The sequence below is a fragment of the Festucalex cinctus genome, chromosome 4 (assembly GCF_051991245.1).
Source record: "Festucalex cinctus isolate MCC-2025b chromosome 4, RoL_Fcin_1.0, whole genome shotgun sequence".
NCBI classification, from domain to species: Eukaryota; Metazoa; Chordata; class Actinopteri; order Syngnathiformes; family Syngnathidae; genus Festucalex; species Festucalex cinctus.
In genome coordinates, this window is record NC_135414.1 from 31,458,098 (window position 1) to 31,482,159 (window position 24,062).

General features: G+C 38.2%; 1 protein-coding gene across 4 annotated transcripts in view; it reads right to left on the minus strand.

The window, feature by feature from the left end:
• Positions 1 to 24,062, minus strand: part of LOC144018125 (neural-cadherin) — a 235,909-nt gene that overhangs the window by 33,663 nt on the left and 178,184 nt on the right. For all 4 annotated transcript variants that reach the window (XM_077520292.1, XM_077520290.1, XM_077520293.1 and 1 more), the window contains exons 28-29: positions 15,138 to 15,352; positions 5,435 to 5,562 (exon numbers count right to left, since the gene is read on the minus strand). In XM_077520292.1, coding sequence (XP_077376418.1) covers positions 5,435 to 5,562; positions 15,138 to 15,352 — 343 coding nt within the window. The remainder of the gene's footprint in view (positions 1 to 5,434; positions 5,563 to 15,137; positions 15,353 to 24,062) is intronic.

Genomic DNA, 24,062 nt, shown 5'->3' on the forward strand with positions numbered 1-24,062 from the left:
TTAGTCCGGTGAAAAATGTGTGTTGACGAAATTATTGCTGTTTAGTTTTTGTTGACAAAATACACACTAGTGGTGAGGCATTTATTTTTCTGGAGAAGGGGAAAAAAACAACAACAACAATGATTTAATGGGTCAAATAGGGACATTAGTCGCGTCAACTACCGTATATAATTGAAATGAGGCATTTATTAATTCCTGAGTTGAAAAAAAAAGTCTTAAGTGCCATACTTCCTCAAATGAACACCCTGGTGCATTTGTTTACTCACTTGCTGAGCCGGGACGAGGCTTTTTATTTGAAGTAAGGCGATTATTTGCAGAAATGCATTATTAATGGAGCTCATCCAGCGAGTGGCGTCGCACCTACGCAGCCTCCTTGGAAATGCTAACCAAATCTTTGTGGGACTTTGTGGTGATAAACGCCTTTCAAAACTTCCTTTGATGCTTTGAAGGGCGCGGTGAAAAATGTCAGCGTTTTCTTGCCAAAATGACTTTCAATTGAAGCAATTTGTAGACAGAAGAAGAAGACAGATGAAGTGAGAACAATATCTTTCTTGTGTCTAAAAGTAAAAAAAAAAAAAAAGCCCAATTCGTTCAGTGTCGCTTGAGGTTACATTTTCGGTGCACTAATTAAGTCAAAACTGTGCCCTGATTGGCTGCTGGGAGACGAGTTAAAAAAAAAAAAAAATAAATAAAATAAAAAAAAGAGAAAAAAATGGCCCTTCAGGGCTGCCTGAAAACATCAAAGGCAAAAAAAAAAACGTGAAAATGAGGCCAAGCGGTGCGGCGTTCGTCCTCGGAGGTGAACAGCTGCTGGCGGTTCTCCCGTCACATGACTTGATTGGACGATAATTGAAATCTTCTCGGCTAGGAATGTGGCGGGTAAGTTGCTATCGTGCGGGAGAAACACAACCATTCCAAAAAAAAAAAAAAAAAAAAGCTTTTGAAGGGACCAGGACTATTATACTTTTGGAATTTTTCATTTTGATACTTTTTATATTTCGTTGTTTTGTTTTTTAAAGTGTGTTCCTTGTAATTAGTTTTCAGGGTGGTTCTGTTAGTTTTTATTAGTTTTAGTTATTTAATCCCTTATCATACGAGCAATTTTGCCGAAAATGCTTAAAAAAAAGTTGCATTCAAATTAAGTTTGAAGCTGTTCTTGAAACATTTAGAGTATCGGCATAGTTTACATATTTTTTTAAGAATGTTTGCCCGCCAGAGACCATCCGAATTTTAAGGGGTAAACGCTAGTTTTAGTTTAGTTTTAGTTTTTAAAAAAAATGCATTACTCGTGCACAATATTAACAAAAAAACATGGGAGTGACATCATCTTTTGGTGCTTTTCTATTGGCTACTGCTCGATGACGTCATTTCTGTGTGACGCACTTTCAAACGTCCTTATTCTGGTTCATATCGAAATAAATCGACTTAATATCACATTTAAAAATCATCCCCAAAGGCTCATGCATTAAATTAATTACCAGAGACTAAAAGAAAGAACATTTTTGCTATAATTATAGTTATTTTTAGTTAGTTTTGTAAACATAAAATGTAGTTTCAGTTAGTTCTCATTTTTTTTAAAAAGCATTTTCGTTTTTATTTTATTTCACATGTTAAATACTTGCTGGCGTTACGGAGACATGCAAGCGCGTTGGTTCAAATCTCGCTTGGGAAATATTTTCTTAGCATTCAGCATTCCCACGGAAATTTCTGCAGAAATTTCACTTTTGTCTAGTTTGTAGAAATACTTGTGTAAAGTTAGAGCGACAAACTTTTTTTTTTTTTTTTTTCTTCTGACTCAGTCGGCGTCTGGTTTGAGGTGAGGTGGTCATTGATGCCTAATTGGATGATGGCTCGGGGGGCATTCGTTTAGTCAAATATTTGAAGTTCGGTGTCTATTGGAGAGGAGGATCGGAGCATTCCTGCCATCACTTGCCTCGATTGGACGCTAATTGAATCCTCCCACGCTGGGAATGTGACGAGAGGTCGCTTTCACGCGGGGAGTAAGGCGATTAAAAAAAAAAAAAAAAAAAAAGGATTTTGAAGGGTGACATACCTGGAATGAGAGATTTGATGCTAATTATTCGCCACAAATTGATTCCAGCCAATGGGAGCCGTTGAAACAGGAAGTAGAGTTCAAGTATACAAGATGACGATCTTTACTATCACGACGGTCTCAAGCGCTCTTGAGGGGCTTTGGCTGTAATTATGCGGAGACAGAAAATCCCCCAGGGTGGAAGTTCTGCTCCGCTTCAATTTTAAGGCCCGTCCCATTACAAAATTAAACATAATACAAGGCAATTGAATTGATTAAAAAAAAAAACAACAACAATTCAATTATTTAAATGTGAAATAACTATGTTCCCAAAATTAAATAAACGCATAACGTTAAACAGTTAGTAGTTATCTATTTAATCAAAACTTTGGAATGTTTTTATTATATTTAAGGGAATTTTCAGATGTTTGATTGATTTTTATTATCTAATGGGTTTTTTTAATGTGTACTATATATTTTTTAGTTTTTTATTTAATGACTTTTATTCATTTAAATTCATTTTTTTTAGTATTTATTTAATTTATTATTTATTTGATTATATTTTGAATCCTTTTGTTCCTTTTTTATTTCATTTGATTTGTTTATTGTTGGTATTTAGTCAAGGTAATTTTTATTTTATTAATATAGTATATTTTTATATGATTACATTTATTTTTTTAAATGCATTTTTTTTTTTTTACTGAATTCAATGCTGTATTATATAATTATTTTATGGAATTACATTGAACTCATTTGCTCCCAAAAACGTATAAATACGTTCTATTTTAAATATATTCGGTGTCCCAAACATGTATTTATATGTTGTTTTTTTTTATTCTCATTTTAATGTTTTAATATGCTAGAGCATACAGAAGACGTATTTGGTGCAGCCTCCCAACTGCAGAGAATGGGTGAAAAAAAAAAGAAAAAAAAAAGGTAGTAATTACAGAAACGGCCGACAGGTGGCAGCAGAGTATAATAGATCAGCCAGGGCCATGATGAAAACAAGATGTTTCCCTACAATGCTAAGCAGATTTGAGAATAGTAATAAAACTGAACTATATTCTAAATGCTAATTGCTGCAAAACGGACACTTTTTTTTTTCCTGATGAAAGAAGAGACTCTAATCTTTCTTTTGGTCGGTTCCATGTTTTTATAGCAATAAAACAATATTTTGTGGGCCTTGCAAAATGATTCAAAATGAAGTAAAATGTGAATGTGGTCACTTCAGTGAAAATGGCGGCGAGTGAATGAGGTAATTCTGACATTTATCTAACGATGTCATATTTGGTCAGTCTGCAAACTCGGAATCCAGTAGTCTCATTTTCAAACAAAACTTCCTCAACAGTTGCCAATCAATGTTGTATTTGACTTTTTCTCCATCATATTTTATCAGCACAATTTGGCTTTGTCATTCGGGTCTCGAGTCTTTTTTTTCTTTTTTTTCCCTCCTCTTTGAAAAGCTCAACACTTGATGTTTTTAGTCAATAGAAATAACTAAAAATACAAGCAACTTAAAGGCACCTCATCTCCAAAGTCAACAAGACGAGTGTGAGGATCAACTTTCTGATTGTTTTCTTTTTCTAACCTTGAATGAACAGTTCTTGCTGCTTTTTAGTCTCTTGCATTGTGGGAAATTTCCTTGACGGCTTTGAAAGACGGAAAAGCGACGAAGTGTCTCAAGGACTCTTCAACACTTTCGACAACTTTTTGACTCCAGAAGAAAAACGCTTTATGATAAGCATTGTTAGGTAACCATTTGTAATATATTAGTGAAAAGATGTAGCCATGACAACTCGTGTTGAACTAATACATAAGGGGCATTGAATAATAATTTGATAAAATAATTCATATCAAACAATTATTTTGTCATTATTTTTGAAGGGCTGCCTGTTCAAAACCCTTTTTTTGCTGGTAGTGTTACTGCAAAGGTATTTGTTTTCATCAAAACAATTAGATTTTAATTTTAGACTGGCAATATAAAACAAACTGAAGTTAAAGACTTGTTGACACGTTATTTACAAATAAAAAACTCATAAAAAGTTACTTGAAACCGTTTGTACATGTGTGGTCACTTTGTTGACATGAAATAATTACAAATTATTAAAATTATTATAAAATGTAAAAATAAAATATAAAAAAAATAAAATAAAAATATAAAAAAATATTAGAAATGATTAAACTGCATTAACTTATTGTATTAATAATGAAATAAGTCAAAAGATACAAAGAATAAGGCGTAGGACTAGATACGTTTTCAACTTCTTCCTACTCTCTTTGAACATGTAAACTATCACTCATGATTGCATAAGTTCTTCTTTCTTTGATTTCTTTTTTTTAATCTGATACTTGTTTATGTTTATATGTTCAATAAACAAACAAAAGATACTATTTATATATCATGAACAAAGCAACAGATCAAATGGTACTCATTTGAACGTGATGATGTCATCACTTTCCAAAATGGGTCGTAAAAAAAAAAAAAAAAAAAAAAAAAAGAGTAAATATGTTGATATGAAAACATACTTTGTTTATGATAAATGGTAGCAGAATCTGGTAATCCGTTGATGTTGCCACTTTAGAGGTATTTGCAGATGATTTGTTCACATTAATATAATAAGTTGTAAATGAAAACAGTCGGAATCACCAATATTCAACTTTGCACTGTATCTGCAAAATGGAAAATATTTCAGTCAATACCACAGATACACATTTTTCAACATGAATTCACAATTGCACATCATGACGTCATCCTTTACTTTTGCATTTGAACGATTAGCAATGGATATTTCTTAATTATGGGTTAATATTTGCAAGTTATTAGTTCATAATTCTACAATAGTTGCAAATTATTAGCTCATCAAGAGTTCAGATAATAGCTTCATCTTTTGTTAATGCATTTACAAGTTTTAGGGAAAAAAAATTGTAAATACATTTATTCCTAATCTTTTAATATTTACAATTTATTAGTTCAACAAGACTTCATTTTTAACTAATCTGTTACTAATGGTTACCTAACAATTATTATAAAGTGTTTCTGGAAAATGAATATGCATTCTCGAAGAAAATATGTCAAGCTCAAAATCACTCATCTTATGCAAGTTGGCATTTTCCCACAAAAAAAAAAACCCAATAAATCACAACATACGTTTTGTTTTGCAAATGTTCAATGAAAACTTGATGAAAACCACATTGGTCCTCTACATACTTTGTTCACAATTAAAAGCCCTCAAATACTTTGTAAATCCGTTTTTTTTTTCCGATTTGATACTACCCTTCATCTTCTGTCATGTAAACATGAACGTGTTTCACCACATTTACCCCTTTTAGCCGAATATCCGTACTCGAGAACGGGAAAACGTGTTTTTTTTTTGTGTATTTTCTTCTGGCGGCGCGACCCACCTTGCTGTTGCTGCGGACGTCCAGCCGATGCCAGCGCCTGTCGGCCACGTTGACGTTGCCAGGCAACTGTAACACCACCGTGCCGGAGCCGTGGTTAATTTTCAGCGTGGGGGTCCCGTCCACGAGCTCTGAGTGGAAGGAGGGGGGGGGGGGGCAAATGTGGTCAGCTCCTTTCAAATGAGCACATTTGGAAAGCGTTGATTTAATAAACGTGTGCGTGCAAACAACCGCCCCGTTTATCAAGGGGGGATACATCGTCGACCCGTGTGGTGAAAATCTGCAATATAGAAAGATTGCGACAAAATATTTTCAAAATAACGTATACATTCAGCACCTATTCTCACTCGTGCTTTCAAGAAAAAGAGAGCGTGTCGAACAACATGTAAGTCAAAGCAACTCAAACGCATTTGAATTAATTACCGAGAACTTAAAGACGCTGTGCAAACACAATTATAAATATAAATTCCCTGCTGAACTTTTGCAACCAAGAACTCCCTTTACCCAGAACTCAAAGATGAAACTCAAAGAAGGACTTGTTGGTGGAAAAGCAACTTGCCTAGTATTGTCATCGTCGTAATGTCACAATATTAAAAGCAACACATCTGTTAAAAAGGTCGGGTTGATTTCCATTTGTGCAGTTCTAGCACCCTCTGGTGGCTAGTTTTTATAGTGCACTTTAATTTTTACAAGGCATGTTTTGGCCCTTATGTTTAAAATCTACACTATTGGTCAGATGAAGGGGAACGTAATATGAACTGAATCAATATGAGGAAGAACTCAATTATTATTGGCAAGTAAGTGCCTCAATATATATTATATATATATATATATATATATATATATATATATATATATATATTATAGATATATATTTTTTTTACAATATTTTTCATTGCATTAATGTACGAAAGCACAAGTGTGTGTGTGTTTTTTTTTAGTATGAGCCCATTTCCCAACCCCCCTCCCCCATATTGTGACCTTTTTGTATCGCCAAGCTCCCCACAATATCGTAATATTTATCATATCGTGACCTTCATATCGTGATGATATCGTTTCATGATGTTTGGATATCGTCACATCCCCAAAGCACATTATTTGCTCTAACGGAAATCATATAATGTGAAATAAATACCACAAAGCAGCTAACGGAAATTAGCCTCAATGTCGGCGTCATCCTAAACCTTCAAACAATTTGCTACTTGAACACACACGGAGCAGCAACAGTAAACGGAGCGCAGAGTAATATTGGGATAGAGATTAGTCAGCTTCTCTTTCTCTTCATCTCTTCTTTTTCTCTTCATTACATTGCATCTCTTATGGTAGAGCCCATTGATGCCTGCCATGTTGTGGCAGAATGTGGTAGTGCACAACTCTAAATTCTGACTTGTATTGTAAAACTTCTTTAAAAAAATAAATAAAAAAAATACAAGGGTACAAATGGTGGATGGCAATATAGCGGCGGGACACAACTGGTAGCAGGTGCTCCGTTTCTGAAAACCAACGTGTTGAATTAAACGTCCTCATTCATCATAACCTTCGACCGGCGTTTTGCAGCTGCGTGCGACCGGGACGCCGCTGTTTATTTTTCCTCCCGTTGAGCAGCATCGCCGTTTTTCTTTTCCACTCCGTCCGTGCTCCCGACTTGCTCAAATGGGAAATTAAAAGTTAATGAAGTGTTGCAAACCTCGCCGCCGCCGGCGGTAGTAGTAGTAGTGGTGGTGGTTGGGCTTGGCGCAGGAGGGGGGAGACGGGAGGATGCATGTTGGCCGGTGGTTATATTAACAGAAGGGGGGGCGGGGTCAATTAGGCTCTAATGTCAGCATTAAATCTGATTATCTCGGGATGGTGGTGGAGGTTTTTGTTCAAAATTGTGATTCTATGCAAACATTTGGGAAAAGTTGGGTGGGTAGTTTGTTTGTTGGGTAGGTAGGTAGAAACTTAGGTTTGGTGGCTAGGTTAGTTGGTTGGTAAATGGGTGGGAGTTTGGGTAGGCAAGTAGTTATGGTCAGTCGGTTGGATTTTTATGATTGGTTGGCTAGTTGGCCAGATTGTTGAGTTGATAATTGGACCGTTGGTTGGTTGGTTGGTTGGTTGGTTGGTTGGTTGGTTGGCTGGTTGGTTGATGGCTGGATTAATAGGTGAATAGGTGGATAGTTGGGTAGGTAGGTCGGTAGGGTTGCTAGGTGAATAGGTGGATAGCTTAAAAAAAAAGGTAGGTTGTTTGGTTGGTCGAGCGGATGGTTGGTAGATAGAGAAGTAGTAAGGTGAAGGTTGTTTGGTTACTTGGCTAGGTATGTAGTTAGTGACGATCAGTCAGTTGGTGCGTGGAAAGGTAGGTTGATTGGTTGGTGGATGGTTAACTGGCTAGGTAGATAATCACGATAGGACGGACAGTTTGACAGGTGGGTGGTTAGGTAGGTACATACATAGGTAGGTAGCTATTGAGTCAGTCAAGTAGAGAGGTTCAACGGGTTGGTAGACTTTGCTTGCTTGAAATATACAGTGGCTAAGTTTTTTGTTGTTGTCATGAAAATGTAACTCCACTCAACGCCTGAACAACGATGGAAGAGCGTCGAAGTCATCCTGACTCAGAAAAACACATTTCTGTATTTTTTTTTATTCTTATTTGCACTGATTTTTCCAACTGAACGAGTGTAGAAGAGCAAAGCGTGAATCAAAGTACGCTAACCGCTATTAACTCTGTTGCTCAACTTCTGACTTTTCTGTTACCTGTTGCCTTTCCCCAAACACGCCAAACATTCTTCACTCTCGTCTTTTGCGCCACTCGACGGCATCACTTTTATGAACGCCTTGGCCTCCGGTTGGCCTGTCGCGACATGAAAAGCTGCCAAAGCGCTCGTGAGGATCAATTAGAGGCCTCGCCGGCTGACTGAAGGGCTCTTCAACGCCGTTTCTTCACTCAGTCGAGTCACCTTTACAACTTGTCTTTTCATAACACTGCACACCGACATCGGCAGAAAGAGAACCAAAGAAAGCGGCAGAGCGGTGGGCCAAATAGATTAGATCATATTTTTCAATCAGACAGTTGGTGTCTGGCAGATAAGAGGAGATTTTTTTTTTTTTCTCAGAGGCCGTATGGGCGGTTAGGTGGGTAGGTCGGTAGGTTGTAGGTTGATTGAAGGGTCAGTAGGTAGCTAGGTAGGTTGTTAGGGGTAGGTTGGTCCATTCATTGGTTGGTTGGTTGGGTTGGTACTGGTACGATTGGATGAGTAAGTGGTTGGTCTGTTCATTGGTTGGCTAGGGATGCGAGTGGTTGGGTAGGTAGGCAGATTGGTCAGTTGGTGGGTGTTTGAGTAGGTAGGTAGCTGAAGTTGGTTAAGAGGATGGATGGTTTGGTTGGTAGGTCATTTATTAGTTGTTTGTTGGGTTAATCAGTGAGAGTTTGGGTAGGTGGGTAGGTAGGTTGTAGGTTGATTTACAGGTCAGTAGGTCGCTTATTAGGGGTAGGTTGCTCGATTCATTGGTTGGTTGGGTGAGCTTGTACTTGGGCGATTGGATGGGTAAGTGGTTGGTCTGTTCATTTGGTTTGCTAGGTATGCGAGTGGTTGGGTAGGCAGACAGATTGGTCAGTGGGTTGTTGCGTAGGTTGGTAGTTCTGAAGTTTGTTAAGAGGATGGATGGTTTGATTGGTAGGTTTGTTGTTTGTTAGTTGTTTGTTGGGTTATCAGTGAGAGTTTGGGTATGTAGGTAGGTAGGTGGTTGACGGCAGGTGGGTGAGACAGGTAGATGTGCAGCTTCTTGCAAATCTAATAGGAACAGAGTGTGAGCTTGTTGTTTGGTGAGTGTGTGTGGGTTTGTTGCATGCTCCTAAATTTGGAAAATAAATCACCTGAAGATGGCCTTAGGATTTGCCAGAGCCAAGAAAAAAGGCAAAAAGCATGCAGACTTCCGAGCAGCAAGCAATTCAAATGATTCACAAGCATATACATTATATACACACACACGCGCACGCGCACACACAAATGTGCAAAATACATACAACTCAGCAGGCGGTTCAGCGGGCACACAAGAGCCGCCAGATTTTTCTATAAACGATCTGTCAGCAAGCTTGACGGCCCTGCGGACATCAAGTTTGGATGCGCCACAATGGCAGGCAGAAGCTATGTCGCTAAACGATGCTATGCTATCAGAAAAAAAATAAAAAATAAAAAAAATCATTCATTTCTCCAGCTTACTCCCACATTCCGAAAAGCTGTTTCTGAGGTTAATGGAAGACTGCATTGACCATAGGTGAGAATGTGAGTGTGAATGGTTGATGATTGTTGATTGGCTGGCAACCAATTCAGGGTGTACGCTGCCACTCTCCAAAAATCAGCTGGGATAGGCTCCAGCTCACCTGTGACCCTAATCATGATAAACAGTACAAAAAATGGACGATGTATTAATCATGTTTCCACATTTTAGTAAACGTAGAAGACAATTTAGTCTTCGCCTTATGTTCATGTTGTTGTAAACAGCAGAGGCCTTTTATTTTCAATTAACCTCAAATATGGATTTTTGCACGCGTTAAAAATAGTTTACTCTCCAGCAACGCCGACATGTGCATTTCTGTAAATGTCAAAGATGCCTTAGCGACCCGAACATAATCATTTTTGTAAACACTAAGACAATTCAGAGTTTTTATTGAACCAAACACGAAAGTTTTTTGTTGACATTGAAATCAATTTAGTCGTCATTGACCCAGTTCAGGTGCGTCCTACCTGTCGCCCAAAGTCAGCTGGGAAAGGCTGCGGCACAACCCTGATCCGGACAGACGGACCTCACAAATGAATTTATTTTGAAACATGAAAGACAATTTGTCTTAAGGAAACCCAACATCCGCATTTTCGTAAAAAAATCAAAAAAACAAAAAAAAAAAACAATTTTGAGTCTTCAATGACCCGAATGTCTGACAACCAAAGACAAATTTGTCTTCAGTGAACCAAAAATGCGCGCGAAGACAATTGATTCTTCAAAGGACCTCATGTTTAGCCTTTTTTTTTTATTTTAAACATCAAAAGTAATTTTGAGTTGTTAATCAAATTTACAATCACTTTTTTGTAATCATCAAATACAATGTTTTAAACATTTAAGAAATTGATTTGAAGTCAACCGAATGAACGTGTTTTTTTGTTGTTGTTTTTTTAACACTAAAAATGAATCGAATGCGCTCAATTTTTCGGAACATCAATGACAGTTTAAATCTTTAAAGGGATACTTGACTCATTGAGCTATTTTCAGCAGGAAAAAGTTAATATTTTGTCTAGAATTAATGTGTTAACTTCATTATTTTTCATATAATATTAATACCTTTAAAAAGTAATTTTTCTACTTGCTGTCCACTGATGATGACGACATCACCTGTGCTGAGGAAGTAGCTAACGACCAAGCATGGCTCAGTTTGCTGACCAACCCCAGAAAACAGGTGAGCCATGATTGGTCGTTACCTGCTTCCTTAGCACAGGTGATGTCATCATCAGTCGACAGCAAAAGAAAAAAAAAAAATTAAAGGTATTAATTGTACATGAAAAATAATGAAGTTATCAAATTAATTCTGTACAAAATGTGAACTTTTCACTGCTGAAAATGGTTCAATGAGTCAAGTATCCCTTTCAGGACTCTTATGAACATACATATTTTCATAAAACCTGTCCAGTCAATCTCGGGTATGCATTTTTGGAAAAAAACGGAAGACAATTTTGTCACAAACACTATCATTAATGTTCGTAGAGGTATTTTTGTTTGTTTAATCAGACAATTGAGCGTCTCCAACAAACGTTGAGGCCGGGGGAGCACGCCAAAGTTCCTGGAGTGAACCCAAGCAGATAGCTCAACTCTTTGAGGACATTTCACATAAAGCCAAAGTGAATCAATGAGTCTCCCCCTCGCCTACATCAGTCAAAGATACCATTGTGCTTTTTTTTTTTTCCCCTCCATCTTTCAAAAAAAAGAGAGAAAAAGAAAATCACAGTAGACTGTGGTCGCTTGTAGCCGTGAGACACATTTTAATTGCCGCTATTTGGCCCCGGGTTGCGGCGACAAATTCTTTCGTAATTGTGGCCTCCCGACAGAGTCGCTTCCTGTGACAAAAGATCAAACCGACGTTCCTGACAAACGTGACGAGAATGAATTCATAATGAAACCGCGGGGGGAAAAAAAAAGACAAAGACATGAAGGAGCGTTGGTGTAATTCAAATGGGCGTCGCTCTCATGTCCATGCAAGTCAACAAAAAACAACAACAACATAAAGAGCTGTTAAATCATGTGAAACGAGTGCGTGCATATGTTGAAGAATGCTTCAATCAGCCGCCGCTTATTTGACGAGAGCGAAGAAGTCGGCGATTCAAATTTTCATGTCGCCGCTTGCTCGTTTTCTCGTTCCAGAGAAAAGCAGCCACAGACCACAGAGAGTGGTGGGAAAGATTGGGAATCGGGTGGATGGATGTCAAGGTACGACATTAGGTCGTCCATAGGTTTGTACGGTGGTGGGTTAGATAGGTAGGTAACAGAGGCAGATTAGTTGGTTGGTTTGCTAGGTGAGTAGGTAGGCTGGTTGGTTGGTTGGTTGGTTGGTTGGTTGGTTGGTTGGTTGGTTGGTTGGTTGGTTGGTTGGTTGGAGAAAGCTCACCAATATCCCCCTCTCATGAGCTGAGGCAGGTGTACCTAATGTAATGTCTGCTGATGACCTGCATTTTTTTTTTTTTTTTTTTTAACCACTCACTCACACACAAGCTTACTTGACCTAAACGTGCATTTGGCAGGCCGGCGGGCGCTTCCATGACAACAACATCCTGCCAAAAAGTGGGCCACCTCTGTGACTGTGGAGAATGAAGCTGAAAATAATGCATGAGTGAAAAAGAAGCGAAGACGACGTGTGGCAGATGTTCTGAGCCCAGAAAGGAAAACGACAACATGGAATGGGAGGCCTCGCGACGATGGAAAGCATCCAAAACAAAAAACAAAAAAACAAAAAACAAAAGCAGTAAAAGGCTGGTCAAAATAAACAGATTGAAGGGAATATCCAGTGATTGAGCAAAAAAGTGCAGGACAGCTTAGCTCCCTAACAAATATGATTCTGTCCTACTTCCAGCATGTACCACGCTACACGCACACTGCAAACCTGTCCACTCATCCACTCACAACTTCTCCAACCGCGGGCCAGCTGCTCTCAGAGGACATGCACACACTCCATCCAGTCTTGGGCCACGAGAAGACAAGAAGAGATGACACTCATACAATATAGTGGGAGAACTGATGCTGTGTGTGCATGCAGGTGTTTGGCTGGTAGGAGGGTTAGTTAGGTGCTTAGGTTAATTTTGGGGAGGTAGAAAGGACGGAAAGGAGGAAGGTGGAAAGTGTGCATATATGAGGCTGCTTGGGGATGTCAGTCAGTCAGTCAATCAGTTACCAGTGTAAATAATTACTCTAGTTAGGTAGATTGGTCAATCAATTTCATAGTTAGTTAGTTAGTTATGTGCTCGAATAGATTGTTTGGTGGGTATGTCGCTAGTCAGTTAGTTAGTTAGTTATGTGCTTAAATAGATTGTTAGGTGGGCATGTCGCTAGTTAATTACTTAATTACTTTGTTAGTTACTTAGTTAATTAGTTAATTAGTTTGTTGTGTGCTTGCATAGATTGTTTGGCGGGTTGGTCTCTAGTTAGTTAGTTAGTTAGTTAGTTAGTTAGTTAGTTAGTTAGTTAGTTAGTCGTGTGCTTAAATAGATTGTTAGGTGGGTTGGCCGCTAGTGAGTGAGTGAGTGAGTGAGTGAGTGAGTGAGTTAGTTGTGTGCTTGAATAGACTGTTAGGTGGGTACGTTCGTTCGTCCGTTAGTTAGTTATAGACTAGATAGTGGGTAGACAATAGTTAGGCATGTCATGTCTTGATTGGGTAGTTGGGTGGGTGGTTAGGCAGGTGGTTGGATAGGAATTGTAGTCAGTTGAGTTGTCATCCATCATTGCCTTTATTTATTATATTTTATGTATTTGTATGAACACAACATTAACGCATGTACAAAGTAGTTTTAATGCAGAAATGAATCTTTCAAATTCTTCTTGTACTTGTGATACTTTTAAGTCTGAGTCCTGCCCTGGAATGTGCACCCACGTAATGACTTTATAATGGTCATCTATTTTATTTATGGTGCCTTCATGTGAGCACAAGACCTCAGTGTGTTTGATTAGTGAGTCACCAATGGAACATCAATCAATCCAAGATGGCTGCCTGGCCTTCAATGGGAGGATGACATGCTTGAAGTTTTTATTTTTTTATTTTTTAAGACGGTTCACATTCTGTTCAATGGGTCAGAAAGTCTGCCTTCTCTTCATTGTCATTTGAAGGCATCTCTTTTTTCTGAGCTTAATGAGGTCACGTTGCGTTCACCGACCTTTGTTTAGCCTCGCATTGCGCCGGGCCAAAACAAACACTTTTTTTTTTTTCTTGCGCTTCCCTTCATGATTCCGTCATTTTAATTAATTTGAGGACTGAAGGATTCAAAAGACGTTGACGACGACGGAGCTTTAGCCACAGCCTTCATTTTTTTTACCCGCGAGAGTTTTGGCTCTCCGAGGATTCATGACCTTGGCGACGACCGCTTCGCTCCATTCAGAGCTCATTTTAATCTCTCATATTAATTGAATTTATTAAAAGATTAACTCATTCACTGCCATGTCGATGTGTCAACTGGAATCCAGCTGGCAGAACAACATATTTTGGTCAAGTATGTTTTTCAGCTGGGTAAGCGTGGAAGAGGGACTCGCCCACTTTGACGGTGCGAAAGGTCAACGTCTTACGATGTGTTTCTTTTGTCATCAAAACTATTTCTCAGTCTTGCTCTTATTGTTTTACATACAGCAGGATGATGGGAAATGACGGGCAAATGGCAGAAAGCACATCCTGGCTTTCTGTGTCCCGCCTCCAGTGCGGATCACGGAGGTGGATTCATTACATGCGGCAGGTGAACCTTGAAACAAGTTAATTAGAGCTCTAAATATGCAGCGCCCCGCGCTAATTAGCACGCACGCGGCGACAAGTCAGCCGTCTCCCTGCCGCTAACCAACCATTAACCCCGGTGGCCTCTGGAAACACGCACGCACACACACGCTTATTATAAGTGCATTTGTTACAAGGCAGAATGTTCGGCGTACGCGTGCTTGTTTATGCATGCGTGCGCGCGTTTGTGCACGTGCGCGCGTGTGAACTGAAAGCAGTGAAATGAGTGTCAGCTTAGCCAAAATGAAAAATCCTAATCCGCCCCCCCCCCCGCTTGGTGGAGAGCAAAAAGGGAATTAAAGCTCCAAAAATGAATTTAACGTCAAAGAACACACTTTCATTTTCTGGGCTGAGCAGCAACACAGACGAGCAGACTGATCTACTAAAAATGTGTTTCGACGCTTTCAACACCACGTTCTCAATTTGCTACACTTACGCTTATCCGACAAAGCTTATTCTAAATTCCTTTATTAAAAAGAATATAGATATTTTCCATCTATGCATTATCTATCTCCACTGCAAGTCCTCATTCATATTTTCATATATATATTATAATATATATATATATATATATATATATATTTATATCATGGCGTGTCGAAAAAAAAGCTGATTTTGTGCACAATGTCATGCCCCCGAGTGCATACATAATCAATCGGTGACCCAGATGTTCCCCAGCTGACCCCGCCCCGCCCCCCCCGCCTTGCATCCTACCGAGGGCCATGAAGTCCTCGTGGTCCCAAGCTTGCAGCTGCGCCAGGGGCCCGCTGTAGAGCAGCAGGCCGTCGGGCACCTCGGTGATGAACTCCAGCGAGATGTGGCTCTCGAAGCACGGCGTCATGGGAGGGAACCAGGCGTAGCCGTTGCCGTGGAAACTGTGCTTGTTCTGCTGGCACTCCGGACCCTCCAACTGGGCCGGGCATTGGCACCTGGAAAAACAAAAAGGGGGGGGGGGGGGTTGGGGGTGGTTCGATTACTCAAGTCTTTCATGTGGTATATTACAGTGTCGGTTTCTTTCATGGGTTTGCCAAATTTAAGAATTGTGTGACCTCAGTGTAGTACCAGGTTTTGCCACAACATGCCAGGCGGCACTGAGTCCGACTGGAAGATATGCAGCATCATCAAAAGAGAAGAAGAGGAAAAGAAGGTGCCCAACAGTTGTGCAAATAGACACCTGTGCTTGTATGAATTGCTGTGTATGTACTAAGCACAAAAAGGTTTCTGATTACCATAACATCTATGCTAATTTCTTTGTGACCTGTCCAAGTTTATTATCATTTGTGAAAACCAACAAAATAACTTAACTAAAAGGGGAAAAAAAAAAAAAAGTACTTTACTTGAGTACACATTTCATCATTTACCTATATAAATACTCTATATAAAAAAATCAATACAACTAATACTAAAACTAATAACATCTAAACCAAAACAAAGATAATAACTAATTTAAATTAACTGACTGTCCAAATGAAATAAAATCGAAACTACAATGCAAAAATCCAAACAATTACAACCCTACTTTCATCTTATTCTCCAGCCGTGGTTAGCTTCTTTTTGACGCGTTCCGTTATTATTATTATTTTTTTTTAGTGTGAATTCTTTGAAGCATGACTTCTCTTGTCCGTCACACTCGCTTTTCCGCTTCCTCTCCCGTCCTTTTACCTCGTCCGTAACTTTCCCTTCTAACTCGTCTTTCCAATTTTCTCCGTCGGCCGCTGACACGTCGCGTCTTCGTCTCGGCTCTGACTTGACAAGCTCTCGTCTGCTTTTCTTCTTCTTTTTTTTTTTTTTTCTCCATTCTTCCTGCGCTCTGAGCAGCGGCGTCTACCTTTGACTGCGTGTAAACTTCCTTGCAGATGTCACGGAGCTGTCAGAATGTCGACTCATTCACCATTAATGCTCGCTACAAGATTTGATCTTAATGTTTTATTACAGACAACAAGACGACTATCTGAGTTTTCTTCCCGTCTACTTTTTTTTTTTTTTGTCATTTTTTTTGTTTCAATTTTTTATGGCTTGGAGATGTTCTTCCGAGGATGTTCTTGATTGGGGATGTCTTTAAAATGTTTAAAAAAAAAAAAAAGTTAGAAAAGCTGTTTTCTTCAAGAAGTAAAAATACACCAATAACTATATTAGCCAGAAATAAGAAATGAGGAGAAATAAGAAATGAGGAGAAATAATAATAATAATAATAATAATAATAATAATAATAATAAGAAGAAGAAGAAGAAGAAGAAGAAGAAGAAGAAGAAGAAGAATTACTTCGCAATAAATAATCAAATTTCTACCATTTTTTGCATTTTTGCAAGATTTTTTAAAAATGGGTGTGCTCACAATATTAACTCTTTTACCGCCAAAAACGTTTAATAACGATCAGGAAAATCACGACTTATTTTGCCATAAACGTTAAAAAACGTCAACAATTTTTTAAAATTTTATTCTCAGTGCAACGTCTTAGTGCAGCGCTGCCTGGTCAATGGGTTGTGGAATCTAAAACACTCTAAACTATGGCCAGCAGATGGAAGCATTGTAGCTCTTTTCGTCAATGATCAAAGCCTCTGTCATATCAAATTTTTTCTTTGATAACGTGTGGCAGTAAAAGAGTTATGAGAACATTAACACAAAGTAAACGCAAACAACACAGCGTATTATGTAAAGTACTAACAAATAACATTTTTTGGGGGGGGGGGAATTACTGTATATAATTCCTAAAAATTGTAATGATTAAAGCAAATAAAGAAATGAACACCATCCAAATAAAGCATGCAAATGTAATTTTGAATTGGAAAAAAAACCAACCAAAACCGTTTAGAAATGCAGAATAATTTAGCTGCAGGGCAACAATGAATAAATGTAAGCGGCAGCCCTCATGTGAGGGGATTTCGCAACAATGTGGAAACAGATGAGGACCATTAATTCACTCGGCTTGTACGGATGACATTTTGTGTTTGTGTGTGCGTGCGTGTAATCCCGGGATTATCTGGGCTGGTCTGATGTGGATGTCGTGCACGAGCAATCGCATCATCCCGCCCTCCTTTTTTCCAGCTGCTTCTAATTAAACCAAGCTGTGCGCTCAAATTAACTTTTACCACCACATATGCTCAATGACTCGTGTGTGTGTGTGTGTGTGTGTGTGCGTGTGTGTATTAAAGTCCTCCGAGTGTTGCACATATTGTACGCACAATGACATAGATACGGTACACACAGCCTGACTTCTTCTTCCACTGTCGCTGGAGCTTGAATACTGGAGCTACAGAATCTACCTAGTGAGCGTGAATTGAAAACTTGACACATTTAACTGAGAATCGGCCCCCAAAAAAATGATCTTATAGTTGTCAAAATGGAAGGATTTTTCGCTAAATCAAGTGAATGTGTGAAGGTGAAAGGTTTTTTTTTTTAAACTCATTTTCTCCCAAAAACGTATAAATACGTTCTATTTTTAATATTACCATGCTCCCAAAGACCCCAAATTTATACGTTGTTTTTTTTTTATGCTAGAGCATAAAGAAGGCTTTGCTACAGCCTCTGAACTGAAGAGAATGTTTGAAGCAATGATTGTTATTACAAAAACGGCCAGAAGGTGGCAGCAGAGTATAAGAGATCAACCATGTTGCAAAAAAAGCTCTTTTAAACAGATTTGTGAATAATGAATAATGATGAAACTTAGCTATATTCTAACGGACAGATATAGAAATATACTTTTTTTCCCCTCATGAAATAAGAAACTCTAATCTTTCTTTTGGTCGGTTCCACACAATATTCGGTGGGCCTTGCAAAATCAGTCAAAATCCAGTAAAACAGCTGGGAGCTAAGGGGATTGCTTCAGTGAAAATGGCTGCGAGTAAATGAGTTAAAAAGAGTTTTTTTTTTTTGTTTTTTTTTGGCAGCAAGTCATGGAAGATGAAGAAAAAAGTGGAAATTTGTCATAAAAAGGTGTCATAATTGTAGGAATGAATGCAAATTTGTCATAATGTAAAAAGGTCAAATTAAAAATAAGTGATCATTGAAAATCCAATTATAGTAGAGAAAGTTTTTGGAATGATTCATCTTAGTCCGATTTTTTGCATATCGCAAACACTTCTCTCATTTGATCAGGGGTGTGTTGACTTATTTTTAGCGCTGAAAAGTGGCCCATCTTTTATCTTTTTTGTCACCCAATGTTGTTCTTGTGAGATGAACGTTTGAATGAAATGAAAGTTGACGGCGCGGCAATCAAGAAAAATTGCGCGCAGTGTTGTTGTTGCTGTTGTTGTTGGCGCTTGATTACGTTGCTACGCTAACTCTTCAATTCCAGCCGCAGCCAAACAAAACGGAAAATCAAGCTTTTTGTTTCACACTAATTGCGGCAAATGTTCTCGAGCTCCCTGCGCTAAACTAAATTCAACTGAACAAAACGCCCCTAAAGATCTTTTACACACAATTTGCCCGTCAACGGCGGAAAGTTGTTGGCTGCATTTTCTACCCCCCTAATGAGTGTTATGCAAATATGGATGAAGTTTAATTAAAAGAGAGATGTAATTACACTCAGCATACAGACGCAGCTGGAATGTTTTACTGGAGCAAGCAACCTGATTAGGTTTCATTTTCTCCCCTTTCATTGTTACTTTTTTTTTTTCCTTGCTCGTTTGTGGACCGCAACATAGTCGGAAGATTTTATCCGACGCCTTTTAGACAAAAGCCGTGTCATCTTTTGTATTTCAGAAATGTTTGTTTTTTTTCCAGTGTACAGGCATGTTTGACTTTTAAGAGTTTGTGTTCTTTCAGTGTAGTACCAGGTTGTGCCACAACATGCCGCCGGGCAGCACTGAGCAAGAGTTCTACTGGAAGTGATTCAACGTTTTATGAAGGGCAAGAAGAAGAAAGCAAAGAAAGTCCAACTTACATCTAATATGTAAATATGGAATCTCAATTCATTATTTTTCTTCCTCACGTGTATTTTGAGTGTAATTCCACTGTCGATAACTCTACCGCAGAGCCACACCGTCCCACTGTCAACAACTTACAAAACATAAATGAAAAGGGACAGAAAGAAGTAAAAGTAAAAGTAAAAGTAGTAACCCATAAAGGTGAAAATAAAAATAAAATAAAATAAAAAAATACAGAAAGAAATCAGCACACCTGGCTTAAAAACCTTCATCTGAAATGTCGGAAACTACTTACAAAACTGAATAAAACTCTCAACAGGCCGGTGTGATATTACCGGAAACATTGCTAACCGTGATAATACTATGTGGAGTTTGTTCTACAGCTTGTGTGTCCATGCTAGGTGGCGGTCTTTGTTTTTAGCAATGCTAGCTACGCTAACTATCACGACGAGTGGTTTTCTTTAGCCACAAGCCACGGTTTCAACGGTTAGATCTCTGAGAACGGTTCACCTAGCAATACGTAGAAAATAGCAGGTAACAGTTAGCCGAGCTGGCTTGTTGCTAGCTTGACGCCAGTGGTATGTTTGTGTACATTTGAGTTGAAAATAGAATGATTCTGAATCACATTTTACTCACCCGAGCAAAAAAAACAAGACGGGAGTTATTTAGTGCTTCTTTTGATTCGAGTTCGCTGACCCAACCACAAACTAAATAGTTGTAAGCCTTCAGGCTTTTATACGTCTTCATTTGGCTAGCGGTGTAGTACGATATCTGGACGGTGAGAAAGTTTGCGATGTCAGTTGCCTCCACGCCAGGCAAATCTGACACGAGTTCGGAAAAATCTCTTCCTCAGAGTGTAAGGATCATATCTGACATATTTTACGATTTATCGGCTACGTCCAGGCTCAGCCAAAGCTTTTGCATAGTCGCTTTCCATCATTTTCAATGGGTGTTCCCTACTTCCTGACCCCCAGTTGAATTTTGCGCGCCACCGGAATCACGTGATTGCAACCCACCTATAGTAGTAGAAGGCAGTAGTGGAAAAAAAATTGTGAGTAGTAATACCGTGGTGCTGAAAAATGTGTACTAGTTCACGGTGGATATCCCAGATGCGAAATAAATGCTCAAAAGGTTTTCCCTAGTTTGTCTTTGTCCTACTTGCAATCATATATTGTTCTGTCATCAAATGTATTTTAATTGCGCCTCCTCAAGAGCATTTGGAACATCAAATGTTGCTCATTAGCATCATGTGGTCCTGGCAGCCTCACTTGCAATTGTGTCTGGGTTGCCGTGGGCGTCCGTTCCAGCGCTTCAGATTGCCGTTTGATTGGTCGCTCGGTAGCCAAGCCCAAAATCTGGCGTCGCGTTTGCATAAATTCCGGGAATTTTTCAAGGTTGGAAACTTTCGAATGGCAACTTTGGGGAATAAAAGAGAGATTTAAGCTTGTGTTATGCTTGTCATTTATGCTTGTTTTTTTTTAAATTCCTTACTTTGTTTTCTTAAAACATTGCGGAGGTGTGGGCCAAAGGAGAAGCTATTAACTTTTGTTTTGAATCTGGATAGCATCCAAAGTTTTCTTCCCCACGTTGCAGCAGATTCATTATTTTCATTTTATTGTGTAATTTCTGAAGAGCATTCACATGTGACATTCCAAATAAAAAAATAAAATAAAAAAATAAAACAAATTGCCTTATTTCTTATCAGCCAATATTTGCCATTCTACTCCTTCTAGATTTTTCCACCAATTTAAAGCATTCCAATTACAAACCCTTTTTTTTTATTTTCAAGAAAAATTTCACAGCGTTACCTCCAAGCACATTTCTTGACCGATTCAAATGATTCTAACTTCAAACTTTTCAGCTCATTCAGAAGCTCATACGATTGATCACATCATACATATTCCCACATTTCCAAATAAACTATACAAATGAAGCAAGATTTTCGAGTTGGCATTCACTTCCATCCGCATTTCTGGTTTGATTTAGCTTCAAATTGTTGAGCTCAAATCAGGACATCTTAGGAAATCATTTTTGAATTCCCTACATTGCCATATTTTTGCGACAATGTTTCCAAATTAAGAACTATTTCACATATTTATCCCACTTTCCACATTTCTTGACCAATTTATCCATTCGAACCGTAAATTGTTCGTCTCGTTAATTATTACTCTTATTTATCACAAATCATAAAAATCGCACATCTCAGCAAAATGAAGATACATATTTGTGTATTTACTTCCTCTCTCCACGTTTCATGACGGATTCGAGCCAAATTCAAGTCTCAAATTCTACATTTCAACAGTTCAATTCATTCCACAGCATTTCAGTATTCAGCATTCACATACAATTTCTACGCAAATTGAATTCTCCTGCTGACATTAAAAATGCATTAAAGTATATTCCAGACTTTATTTTTTTTTACTTTTATATTAGAACAGGAGTTCAAGCAGTACTTCTACAAGTCTTCTTCATTCACTGTATTTCCACATTTCTTGACTAACTCATCCAATCGAACCTTAAATTGTTCGTCTCACTTGACAGCTTGGCAATTATTGATCACATTAGGAAAATATTGCATACTCACAGCAAAATGAAGATACATATGTGTGTATTTACTTCTTCTTTCCACGTTTCATGACAGATTCGAGCCAAATTCAAGTCTCAAATTCTACATTCCACACAGTTCACTTAATTCCACGCAGCATTTCAGCATTCAGCATTCACATACAATTTCTACACAAATTGAATTCTCCTGTTGACATTAAAAATGCATTAAAGTATATTCCAGACTTGATTTTTTTTTTTAACTTATAAGTTAGAACAGGAGTTCTAACAGTACTTCTACAAGTCTTTTTCATTTACCGTATTTATTTGATCTGTGCTGTGCTTCTGCTTCAGTGCAGTTTTGTGTACTTTTGCCACCTCTGCATCACGAACTGAAAGGAAAGTCCTCGGCGTGAAGACAAGAGGATGCATTTAGCGTAATAGCGGCGTTGTCGCACGCCTCTCACATGTCTAATGGAGCGTGTGAAGGCCTCTTTGAAACCAATTAAGGCAGACACAAGATGCCAACTCTTCTTCTTCTTCTTCCCTCACGCGTCTTCAAGCGCCGTGATGAAATAAAGAGCTCTCCGTCTAACATACATTGTTGACGTCCAGCAGCGAGCCCTTGATTAACAATTCACTTCCAAGCTGCCGTCTTTAAGGAGAAAAGAAATAAATAAATTAAAAAAATTACGGATTCACGCGTGGAGATGAAATGTTTGTTTTGAAGATTTGCCGCTGCCGTCGAGTATTTACGGCGTCTTCTGACAAGCAAAGCAGCTAATTAGTTTGTATGCGCAACGCTCGGCTACAGAAGTATCCAAATGTGATGCAAGAGTGGTGGAGGGGGCAAGGGTTGTGTGGACCCGGGGCGTTTCATTTCAAAAGAATTAAAAAAAAAAAAAAAAAAAAAAGGAACAGTCCATACTTTGATGCTGGTTGATTTCCATAATGACTTTTTTCATCCTTTCCTTTAAGTGTAGGGAAAGGAAGCCCTCTGTAATGATGATTACACAAATGCTAACATGTTCACGAAGGTAAGCTAGCACAGCAAAAGAGAAAACTAAGATTGGAAAACAAATATCGTGAGTGAGCAGAACAATTAGAAAATGGAATGGTTTAATTCAAATGAGTAATGTGGAGGGAGGTACTAGCAACTGCATGTCACATTTGTTTAGTTTTTTGCCATTTTAAGTGTACAGTGTTCCCTCGTTTATTGCGTGTTAAGTTCCAAAATCTACCCAAAATAATGGAAATCTGTGTTAATATAAAGAAAATAAAAATTCCGTTAATTATATATATTTTTCGTTTATGTTTTTTCGTTTTGGTATGATTTTTTCTTTATTATATATGCTTTTTCATTCATAATATGTTCCGTTTTTCATTCACATTCATTTTTTTCCATTAAAAGTATAGAACATGTGTAATTCTGAAAAAGGCGGAATTATTGGAATGTGCAGAAATCGTTCACAAGATGTATTGAATAAGCTAAACAGTTTGAAGTTGGAAAATATGCAATTGGTTGAGAAAAATGTGGAGAATAAGTTTTAAGTACTAATTTGGGAATGTTTTCTTAAAAAATGTGGAATACTGAAAGGAAAGAATTCTCCCAAAGAAAATGATTGGAAAAGTGAATTAATTTTAGACCAGTTTTTCACAATATTTTTTTTTTTTTGTTAGGTCACAAATAGTTCATGTACTCCCAATTTACTACCACGACTATAAATAGTATCATTTGCCTATAACATTGTTGTTTGTTGCATTGTCACATTCTCTGACAATAAAAGCGCCACTGCCACCTACTGTAGTGGATGTTCAATTACAATTTATTCTAGAACAAGAACAAAAGAATATGTTCCCTGGGATCACACGCAGACCACAACCCATGATGATGTGGATGAATTTGAAATACTGTTTATTAAAGAAACTGTCCCACTGCTGAAATGAGTGTCCTGGCTAGATTCGACTGACACGGCAACAAATAGAAACCAAATCTGATTGGATGAAACAAAAAAAAAACAAAAAAACAAACAAAAAAACAAACAAACAAACATCTAAGCTCCACACTAACAAATACTTTGGCATAAATTGTTTCAGTTTCATGGAAGTAATATGACAATTGAAGTTGTAAATATAGGTCACTCTGAGATACTTTGTCGAAGTTTGTCAAAAAAAAAAAAATGTCCTCCTCTGGGCAAACCATCTGCGATGATAGCGAACAATTAGCGGC